Source organism: Centruroides sculpturatus, unplaced genomic scaffold, assembly GCF_000671375.1.
Source record: "Centruroides sculpturatus isolate CEXI.00-Female unplaced genomic scaffold, Cexi_2.0 scaffold183, whole genome shotgun sequence".
NCBI classification, from domain to species: domain Eukaryota; kingdom Metazoa; phylum Arthropoda; class Arachnida; order Scorpiones; family Buthidae; genus Centruroides; species Centruroides sculpturatus.
The window spans coordinates 163,137-174,470 of NW_019384387.1; the positions used below are offsets into that span (position 1 = coordinate 163,137).

At 32.5% G+C, this 11,334-nt stretch overlaps 1 protein-coding gene across 2 annotated transcripts; it reads left to right on the forward strand.

The window, feature by feature from the left end:
• Window positions 1-3,211: 3,211 nt before the first annotated feature.
• Window positions 3,212-4,591, forward strand: LOC111618103. 2 transcript variants are annotated; one of them, XM_023359550.1, is made up of 4 exons: window positions 3,212-3,587; window positions 3,717-3,802; window positions 3,873-4,360; window positions 4,457-4,591. In XM_023359550.1, the coding sequence occupies exons 2-4, from the start codon at window positions 3,778-3,780 to the stop codon at window positions 4,469-4,471; spliced, it is 528 nt and encodes a 175-aa protein (XP_023215318.1). In that variant the 5' UTR covers window positions 3,212-3,587; window positions 3,717-3,777; the 3' UTR covers window positions 4,472-4,591. The 2 variants fall into 2 exon arrangements, with proteins under 2 accessions (XP_023215318.1, XP_023215317.1); XM_023359549.1 differs by having other exon boundaries at window positions 3,213-3,587; window positions 3,704-3,802.
• The last annotated feature ends 6,743 nt before the right edge of the window (window positions 4,592-11,334 follow it).

The window sequence follows — 11,334 nt, forward strand, 5'->3', positions numbered from 1 at the left end:
AACTTTTAAGGAACCACAAAATTTACATAAACGATGTTTAGCCTTCCTTTTTTTAACGGTTTCGTTCTATTGCGCTCGAATAGACACACGAATTTTAGTGTTTATTTTTAGAAATTTTTGTATATATTTTCACGTTATTATAAAAGGAAGTTAGAAGGGGAGAGAGAGAGAGAGGGGGGGGAAGGATTTTTCTATAATCGATGACAAGAATTTTATTCATCAGTATTTTGGATACAGAATATATATATAAAGTAGAGTGCTGTACCTGGTGTCAAGCAATAGCCTAAATGTTTATTGAAGTTGTACCAGGTTCTAACAGACTCGCCTACATTTACTGTATCGAAATAAGGAAAAAAGGAAAGGAAAAGAAAAAAGATTTAAAAAAAAAATCTTACTTTAACGTAGAAATTAGTAAGATTTTAAGGTTAAAAACTTGATAAATTTACGTTTATAATTAAAATTATATTAATTCTATTCGATTTTGTTTATGAAATCGTCACCCGAAACGTAAATTAATGAGGATTTTCAAAGACACTTTTAGAGAGGGAAAAACTGCGCTTTTAGGGAAATTCCTACCAGTTTATTTTAATTAATTGGGGTAGATTTCAACGTAGGAAGGTAGGATAATTGATTTTTGGACATGGTCGACATCGAAATTAGTAAATTTTTTTAAGGATTGATAATTAAAGATAGCGTAAAAATGCGACGATTCGGACGATGTCTTTAATAGAATCCATTGATGTAAAACATGTTTAATTTACTCCAGAACAAATCATGCAGGAGATGGTTAGGTTTTTTTTGACGCGTTAACGCATCAAAAGATGCACGAATTTACTCAAAAAACACAGGCAAACTCATAGGTTATGGGGTGCAAAATAGAGAAAGTAAATCACCATAGATGGATAGAAACAGCGCTTGAAAAAAAGTAACCGGTAAAAAACAAAATACGTTATAAAAGGGGTGCGTTTTACACGGAATCGTCCGAATAATTAGTTTTACCACAATCACGCGTTGCGGTTAACCATCTGTAACTGTTAAAACTCTCCAAAAACAGCACGTGAATGCCTCACCCCTTTAAGGTTAAAGGTGTAACCAAAATGGGTCAATGTGTTTGCGGTTTTTAAAACCATCTCCGCCCAAAAGCACAGAGGTCAAAGTTCGTGTTTCCCTACTCCCCCGAATTGATATTAGATACCTGAAAATTCGTGGGGGAGCGTAAAATATTCTGTTGTTAACGAGCTAATCGATAATTTTCGATCATTATCTGTAGCACACGTGTTTTTGCTTTTCTAATACACCTTTACGGGGGAGCATCGTAATTTTATAATAAACTTAACGAGTAGGGGAGGATGATTAAAGTGTGATTACGAAGGAGGGAGATATGAAGTACGATTATTTACAATTGTAAACAGAAGAAGAGTTTTACAGTTAGTGGAGATGTTATTCACGTTTTATAAACTGTGCTGAGGTCGGACGAAGCAACGAGCGTGGATAATGCCCCCTTATTAACTAAAGCTATAAAGATATTAGATAAGAGAAATTTGAGAAAAATTTTTTTTTTTTTTAAGTTGGGATAAAAAACGAAGAAGAAAAATATAGGTAACTTAGGTCCTTGCTTTATGATTCCACAGCTCAGAGCCTTACATTTTTACATATAGTGAAAGGAAAAGGCCTGTTTTATGTTATAACATAAGGCGAAAAGTCTACCAGGCCTTTCCTAATAGGAAGAACATTTGGTTAGGAACCGAACCCAAGCTTCTGATGCTCCAACATGCATTATTATAACTTACCATTTTTTAAAACAATAAACTAATAAGAAAAGCTATTAATTTTACGTCTTTGAATACATAAACATGCAAAATATATATTTACGTTTAAAAAATTATATTTGAAATTGCGATAATCTAGTGATTTAAGGGTTTAAAGTATGACATAAAGCGCCCAATCAAACGATACGAGATCGAACACGGGGTTCGACTCTTATCCCTAGATCAAACGCAGTTTGTGATAATGGAAAGGATCGAACCCACGGGCTATAGAGACAGGAAGAACATGACTAACGACTTAGATTATAACTAAACATAGACTCTCGATCCTCTCTAACTCATTTATCTACCTTATCTCTATGGATAAACATGTAATTTATACACTAAAATCGACACTCTACGCATTATTTCTTTATTNTCGCCCTAAGAGGGCCTCTTTTAGCAAGCCCATTATGGATTCGGCAAGGCGCACAATGGGGTAGCCGGGTGGTGAGGGACGGGAGACGACATATTACGGAACAGATAATCCATAAAAATTCCGAGAGTTCTACTCGAACTCGAACCCTGTCTCTCTGACATCCCTATAAAACCAGTGACGGCCGAATCGAGGTGACATCTTATCGCTCTGGAGGACCCGGGATCGAATCCGGATGGATCAAAAATGCAATGCTCTGAAATTTTTCAGAGTAAACCCATTGTGGACCTGGCCGAACTCATAATTGGCTTGCTAAAAGAGGCTCTCTTAGTACCCACAGGACTGAAAGAGTTTTAAAAAAGTCTAAAACCAGTATTCAATATTGTATACTATACCCGGGTTCTTCCGGAGCCATTGTTATTCTACTATATATCGAACATAACTTTGTGACTTTTATATGTCAGGTCTCGTTCTCGTCCTCTCCCATTTTGGACCCGGCTGAATCCATGATGAGAATGCCAAAAAGAATCTTTCGTGCCCACAGTGCGAAGAGAGTAAAAAAAAGAAAAAAATTCCTATTCGATGCCCAGTGACATTATACTATGAATCTGATTTAATTCAAAGCGTATCCAATATCGATTGAATTCGTGACTATTCTATAAAATATCTATACATTTTATAATCTTAAGAATAAAGGATATTTTAGATTTCTAAACAGTGATTTTTTTAAGCTGTGGGCAGTAGGAGGGTTTTTGAATTATATCCAACATAGGCACTACCGCTCTTAGTGACTTCCGCATTTTGTAAAAATTAAATGGACTAAACGGAAAACTCCACGTGGCCAGCCCGTCCTGGTGATCAGGAAACAGAACCGCTTGGTCACTTTTTTTTATTTATTTATTTAACTCCATTCGCCCCTGTGGGCACTAAGAGGGCCTCTATTAGCAAGCCCATTACGGGTTCGACCAGGACCACAATGGAGCGACCGGGTTGTGAGGAATTGAACCACTGTCTCGGATGAACCACGTCCGAAAAGTTTCTAGAGGGTATAGACCGCCCAAATTCCTTATCCTGGATGGGATAGAATTGCCAGGCGCTTGAAATTCGGCCAGGTTTGACCGAGTGGTGAGGGAAAATGCCTGATTTATCTAGAATAAAGTGAAAAATTGCTGGAGTTTTTCGATACCTGGATTCGATCCTGTCGCTAACTGCATCATCACTAACTACATCGTTCATCCGACAAGATATAGTTACTCTTATGTATAGAGAGTTGTCTATATAGCATCTACCTTTGTATCATAAGTTATAGTCAAACTTCGATTTAGCACCACCGTTTGTTTGTCTCCGAAACCGCACTAAATCGAGTGCAGAGCTAAATTGGAGTACTTCAACTGAAGAATTTCAAAGTATGCTATTCTATATTTATATAAAAATATTGACGAATTGCATTAGTTATATTTTATAAAAATGAAGAAATCAACAATGAGTATATTTTTAAAACAATTTCATGCTTCACAATTAGTCTTTTGTTTCAGAAAAATTCTTGACAGATCTCTTAGACAGTAATTTTTTTCTTTTTAATTGATTAATTCATCAATGATAGACATGAGTACACTTCATGGTAAGAAAAGATAAAATATTTTAAAAATAATTCTAATGTAGTATTAATTAATATAAATATATGTTGTTAGATATCCAAAGATCGAAAGCTGCGAAATCCATACAGAAATGGTTCATTGTGAATCAATACAGAAAACATGTCTTACATAATGCAGACGTAACTAGAATTACTGCCTTAAAAGCTATTCAAGATAAATATATAAAAGATAATAAAGAGTCAATGAAGTCTTTGCAAAAGTTGTTCTGCAAATTGCAATATAATAAAAATACTGTTTTGTATGTGATACCAGAAGAAGATGAGCGTATTTCGGACAAGGAAGATGAAACCAAAATAGAAAATATTTCTCCTAATAATGAAAATGAAATGCACCAGGAAGCATTTCAAACACAACAAAACTTTCAGAATAACGCAACATTACTCCTGGTAGCATTTAAGAAAAAGCAATGTAAATCGGTCATTGCCATCCAGAAATGGTATCGGACTTTGAAATATGGCCAAAGAAAAATGTCATTTAACACTAAATTAATTACGAGGAATAAATTAAGAAAAGAAAACAATGTAAGTGAATGTATTTAATATTAATTATCATTCAAAAGATATTTAAAATTTTATTTGTTAAATATTAATATTTACAAATGAAACAATTTATTGCAGCTTTCAAAATTCTGAATTGGTATAGACAGCAACAAAAATTCACGTGTTTTAACGTATTGAATTATAAAGAAAATGAGATATCTAGATATTAAGAAAAAAATTCTCAGTAAATTTATTCTTTTGATTATAAAATAAATGAAGAGATTCAAAATAAGAAGAATGGCTTCTGCTTCATTTCACACTTCATTTCTAGTCTTTTCATTTTATTTTGTCAATCCCATCAGTGGCCGAGTGGTTAAAACCACTTAACACTGGTCGTGGGTACGCACTTCACCAAAGGGCTGGGGCCAAGTGGAGTTTTCCGGATTTTCTTCCCGTTCCTAACTCCTAAATATAAGCCAATTTTCCATTGAAAGTCCTTCCGGGAGTCATTTCCACCTCGGCAGATCACCCACGTTTAACTCTTTCAGTCCTGTGCCTATAGACACTACTGTGCCTTTTTTCGGGTCCAATATGGACGGCCAAGTGAGGAACTTCTTTGATTTATCCTGGATAGACTTATTAAAAAAAATTCTTGAGGTTGTTAACTCGGACGCAAAGCCAAATTTCCCCAGTGCCTCAGGCTAACGCCTCGTCCATTCATGTACAGTATACGATCTCTTCGAGAAAGAAACCGAGTTGGCCCTTGTATCGGTTAGTTTGGTACGAGCTTCTAGTCTATATCGCTCCGTGTGACGCAATTGTCATGTAATAGTAGTTGTATGCGTTTTTCATGGTCGTTAAGCGGGGAATAATGAATTCCGGGAGGTCTTTTAAGGGTAACTGGCCCCTATTCAGGCGTTACAGACGTGGAGAAAACCCGGAAAAAGCCACGTGGCCAGCCCGTCTTGGCGAGGCGCAAAGACACGACCAAACAAACTCCCAGTATTCAGGGAACGGATCCGCTTGGCCACTGGTGGGGCGAGTCGACCCTTTCTAATAGAAAACTTATACCGCCATATTTTTCTTTCTACTTTTTTTTTAACTCTTTCCGCCCTGTGGGCACTAAGAGGGCTTCCTTTTGCAAGCCCATTATGGGTTCGGCCAGGCCCACAATGGGGCTGCCGGGTGGTGAGGGACGGGGCCCGACATATTCAAATGGACCACCCCCCGAAAAATTCCTGGGGATTTTTCGACCTGTTCGGATTCGAACCCGGGTCCCCCAGAGCGGTAGGCTGCCATCTTGACCGCTCGGCAATATATAACATTTGAAACCAGACGTTTTATTTTTATTAATTTTAATACAAATTAAATAAAATATTGAGCATAATTAGTTATGCCAATTAATTTTGTCGAGATTTTATATTACCTTCTAAAATTATACATACGTTATTTTAAAATAAACAAAAATAATTAATTTAAGTAATATTAAAATAATAATCGTAATTAAGTAATATAAAATAATTTAACAAATATAATTAGATTAATAACCAGGAATTTAATTTACATTTGGGCTACATTTGGTCAATTTACGATTTCCGTTACGGATTAATTCGGCACTTACGATCTAGTTAAGAAATAGGTAAAAGTGTTGTTTTCATGTTCGTATTTTCGCATATTGTAAAATTTATAAATTTATGGTAAGTATTTTTTTTTTATTACACCAAACATTCCGTCAATTGCATATAATCATTTGATAAATGCACGTATTATATTTATCCTCCGCAATATTTAAATTACTATCCTTTACCACTACCGGTGTAGGGCAGTTACGCACTTATTCACCATGTTTCAGTTCTAATTCTTTAATATATTTATGAAATTTAACGCGAAATTATTATTATCGAATACAAATAAACACTTATTAAGTTACAAAGAAAATGATTCGTTTAAATTAGAAGTCACGTGATATCAGTTGAAAATATTTGAAGTTGTGTAACACAAAAATTATTCTGAGAACTCCAAATGTGTAAAATTGAAAAATTCTTTGGTTTTTAAAAAAAAAAAAAAAAAAAATGAAATAAAATGAAAGGAGTCGGACTCAGTCAATACGTTTTAATAATAGCAATTATTGTATTTGTTATCGAAACTTAAGCCAATTGTTTAACAATATTGTGAAATAATTAATATATTGCACGCCAGAACAATTCGATAAAAACAATTAAAATCGTATTATTATCGAAGAAAAAAATAATAATAAATAATAATACCTTTAATATTATTAACATTAATTGAGATCGTTTCGAAATTAATTTAGATTTATTTATTTATTTATTTTGTAAAATTCTCTTGTAAAAATAAGGTTTTTAAATTGTTCGAAGAAGTTGTTAAACAATAGTCGACTACATTTTACAACCTTTATGACGTCACATTCCTCATTGCCATTAATTGGCAATTTTTCTACACTTGTTAAGGTTTTTGACCTTTCTTCTCACCACAATTGACCTCGTGATATTGTAAAAAAAAATAAAATTTGGGCTATTATTTAACCCCCTTCCCCCTTTTTTTCATATTTTGTAAGGAATTTTTGTATTTTGATAGATATAAATTGCATTTGTCAGTGTTGTAGATGGGATATTTTACTAGTGATGAAGATTTTGGAGGCTTATAAATGGAAAATACTTAGCCTCATATGAGTGTTTGTTGTATTATACGCAGGGATGAACTTAGAGTTGTGGTCCTGAACTATAATAAGTCCTTCCCTTCCAGCAAATAATGATACATATAAAAATATAAACCTTTAGTCTAAAGACTCGTATGTATGAGGACCTAAGTAGGTCCATATTTATAGAGTATTAGACCTATATCTAAGTTATATTCAGTGACGTGTGATGAGGATTTGGAGGCTTATAATTAGAAAATATTCGTATTATATGATATATGGAATGTCGAACTCCTTAATGCCCTCTCGTGTATATTGTAAAGAGATGAGATAGGCCCCAAACAGATACATATACAGGTCACCATCCCTTTTGAAAAGCCATAAAAATATATGAATAAAAACAGATTTATATCATTTGGGAACCCTCTGAGGCCCTAGGAAATTAGACTTACCGGACTTCTCTATATGGGCCTTATCGTGTGCATAATTTAAACGACTTATAAGTGAAGTCGAATGCGTTAATCGAAATTTAAGTATTAATTGTCCTAAAATCTCATTTTACACAATTCAGATGTAAAGTTTATACAGTAGAAGCGAATGCAAAGTAACATTTGTACACAATTCCTTTAGTAGAAGGGCCTACAAACGGTTCCACCGTTCGATCAATTAGCTACTAGATGATGATGCGAGTGCTTAGCACAGGTGAGGTAGAGTCGTTATAAAACGGCCATTTCCTTTATATAACAGGGGGATGGTCTCTGTAGCATCTGCCCCTTCGCACACCTCACCACATCCACTAAAGTCCGTTATCTCTCCATTATAACAGCTGGGAAGTGACCCTTTACAAATGATATACAACACAACCCTTCGGTTGATGGGGTGCGTTTTTTTTTTATGCAGTAAACAGTAGTTAAATGTAATAACAACCCCTAAAATACAATAAATAGATAAATTTTTAAGGATCTCGAGGGGTTTAGATTCGTATACGAACAAAATTGGTATTTAATAGAGGGTGGACTTTCACGAGTCGTCAGGAAACACCCTCCGCTTTCTAGACAGTCAGGGGCCAATCGATTGCAGTAAATTACACCCTACCCTAATAATAAGCAGAAATAAAGTGGAAATTATGTTTTTTAACACTAAAATTCGTTAATTTTAAGGTTATAGACAGTTTCTTCCTTAATTTAGATAGGTTTGTGTCAAGTAGAAACTCCTATAAATCTCACATTTCAGGCTATTTTTTGGACATTTTTGATGATTCCTCACTACTAAAGGTTAGTGATCCTCTTTTGTACAGTAGTAAATTTTAATCAACCCTCTAAAATTCAGGACAAGTTCCCCTAATTGAGGAGAAAAGACAAGTTTACATTCTAGTTTTACAACTTAATTGCATCTGTACAAAGAAGTAAAAATAAAAGAGAGAGAGGGGGGGAGAGAGGAATAAAAGACAACAAATTTTATAATAATAAATAAGAAAGTAACAATCTCTATAACATTTCTGACACAAATTTTGAATTATTTTTATGATGAAAAATTATTCTTGATTATCTGGATTACTCGAATTCCTATACAATGACGTTACACTAAAAATAATCTGGATATACTTAATTGGTTTCGCTACTTACATAATAATAAATGCCCTTAAGCCAAATTAGATTCGAAGTTTTAGTTAAAAATAAGGATAAAAATGATGTAAAGTGCTTAAAAATCAAGAAAATACGCCTTTTAGATCATAGAAAGATGATCAAAAAGGCTTATTATCGAATTACTTGGATAAAATTTAACTGAAAATCTTCATTTTTAAGTGATTTTAGACTATTTTAAAGGCTTTAGATATATTCAATCTTATATATTTTTTTTGTTATAAGATTAGAAATGATCTAAACTAGACCCTTTCTATGTGCCTAAAGTAGCACAACTCTCCTATAAAACAGTTTACTTCCTGTACTAAAATTTGATTTAAATCGTTGTTTTTTACATTTATTTAGTATTTTATGAGGTATAGAGGTGTTTTTTTTATTGTTAAATGGCCCTTGTATACAGATAAAATCAGCTTTAACTAATGGTAATGTATGGTAGACAAAAGCAACTCTTGTGCTCTACTATGGATTAAAATAGCTTAGATTTTACCCATTTTTAAAGAATTTATCAAGTGTAAATTGCCATAAAATTAATTTTTGGGTCCTATATCAAATATATTTAATATAATATTAAAATTAAATAATTTATAAGTGTAAATATAATAAATTATAAATAATTTTAAAGCTTACTTCGAAGAGGGATTATAACCGAGAAACAAGGCCCTAAATTATATTTTAATGATTAAAATTGGGTAATTTAATCATATTTTTTAATTAATTATAATAATATTTAATCATATTTATAAAATACGAGATCATAAATTAGAAAAGAAAGAACATTTTCATATAGAGTCACGCCATAGAAAAATCTATGTCTGTAGGCTTATAACGGTACAGATTTTTACTACCTGTACAGCCATTAGAGAAGCAATTCTATCTCATTAACTATTTATGACCACTATTTTCTATATATTAAATATTTCAAGAGTGAAATTCGTCATAGTTTACGTTTATTTTTTCGTTTATTTTAAGCGTAGAATTACTATAGAAGTGCGCCTTATACACGAAAGAGAAGCGAATTGTAAGGTTGGTAGACAGGAAAGGGACGTTTACCAGGCGTTTTCATCTATGAATAAGCCTTCTAAGATACAAAAGAAGGCCTATTTATTATAAATAGTCACGATTTTTTATGAGCTAGCTCTTTAAAAATCGGCTTCAATTAACTGGATAGAGAAGAGAGGAAGTGGAGGAGAAAGAGGGGCGTTGTACAATATTCTTAATTAATATTCACTATGTTATATTTTGTAGCGATTTTTTACTTGATTAAGATAGCAATTCTCTCTGTCTCTGTCTCTGTCTCTCTCTGTGTGTGTTGCTCTCGCTCGTTTCCCTCCTCCCCTGTCAATGGGACTTCCTGTCTTAAAATCGAACTTGTTAACTTCACCGGAAACAACAACAATATGAAGAAATAATTAAGTGTTTCGCTTAGAAAACATGAATAGTAGATTGAAGAAAATCGCCCTTTTCCTCTATTTTTGAAGTCGTCTTCGTTCTATCGTATTATTATCGTATATCTTGCCCCCATTCCATACCCTAAACTAACCAAATTTATGTAAAAATGATTGATTTATATGCTCTATTTTCAGACCTCATAAAGTATATAATCCTAAAATAAAGCTTTATAAGAGATTTGTATTTAAAACGTGATCGAAAAGAAGTATCAATTTTAATTCCTTTGGCTTTTTATATGGCTTCTTTGAGGCTTCCTAATAAGGCATCTAATACTTCTCTTTTTGAGACTCTTAATAAGGCTAATGGATTTGTAATAAGGCTATAGAATAACGAATTTTCTATATAAATTTATCAGACAAACTATAGTTTTTATATGATAAAATATATCTACTTATTATCTGATTACAGTAGGCCTATATCTATAAGTAGGAAGCTCAAGAAGTATATTTTGCATACAAATGAGATACTTCTCCCCTCTACTCACGTGACTTCTTGTATCTATCACGTGTTTTCCATTCATAAAGATGCTTAACTGGTCACATGTTCGGTTTTTCTATTGAAAAATTTTCGCATCATTCAATCTCTTATTAGATGTTGCAATTTTTGAACTTAAAAAAACTAGCCTTCTTCTTCTATAAATCATTATTTTATATCTTAGATTAGTTAAAGTAAGAAACAAATTAACATGAGGAAGTCAGAAAATTGATTATTTGAGTAATTAACATTCAAAAATTAAACTTAAAATACGCTACTACGTTAATGCTTTTCACGTTAAACTTGATCTTAAATTTGAATTTCTCTTCCATTATTCAAAATAATGGAAAAGTAGTCACTTTTTTTTACTATATTCATGAACTAGAGTGGAGTTGAAACTAAGCAAGAAAAAATTTATATATTAATTTAACGTTTGCTCTTTGAAAAATCGATTTTTATCAAATATTAATAATATAATATTTATAGATTAAATATAACTAGAATATATACCTTCAAGGTCCCTTAACTAGAAAAAATAATTGATATTCCTCTGCTATTTTTTTTCTAAAAGAATATTCTTGTTAAAATTTTTATACATTCTCCTATATTAAATGCAACTATGCTACATTTAAATAGGCCTATCTCAAAAAGATTTAAGACAATTTATATGAAATTACTCCATTAATTTAACATAAAATTGATTATTTTATATTATAATTTTTATCAAATTAGATCAAATAGTTTTTGAGATATTTAATTTTTATTCGCTTGTCTTCGAAGTGATGATCTTC

Bases quoted from the DNA above. Each gene is read 5' to 3' on its own strand.
- LOC111618103 (XM_023359550.1), top strand. From the start codon at position 3,778: ATGATAGACATGAGTACACTTCATG. The intron at 3,803-3,872 runs GTAAGAAAAGAT...ATATGTTGTTAG, and splicing joins AGACATGAGTACACTTCATG to ATATCCAAAGATCGAAAGCT.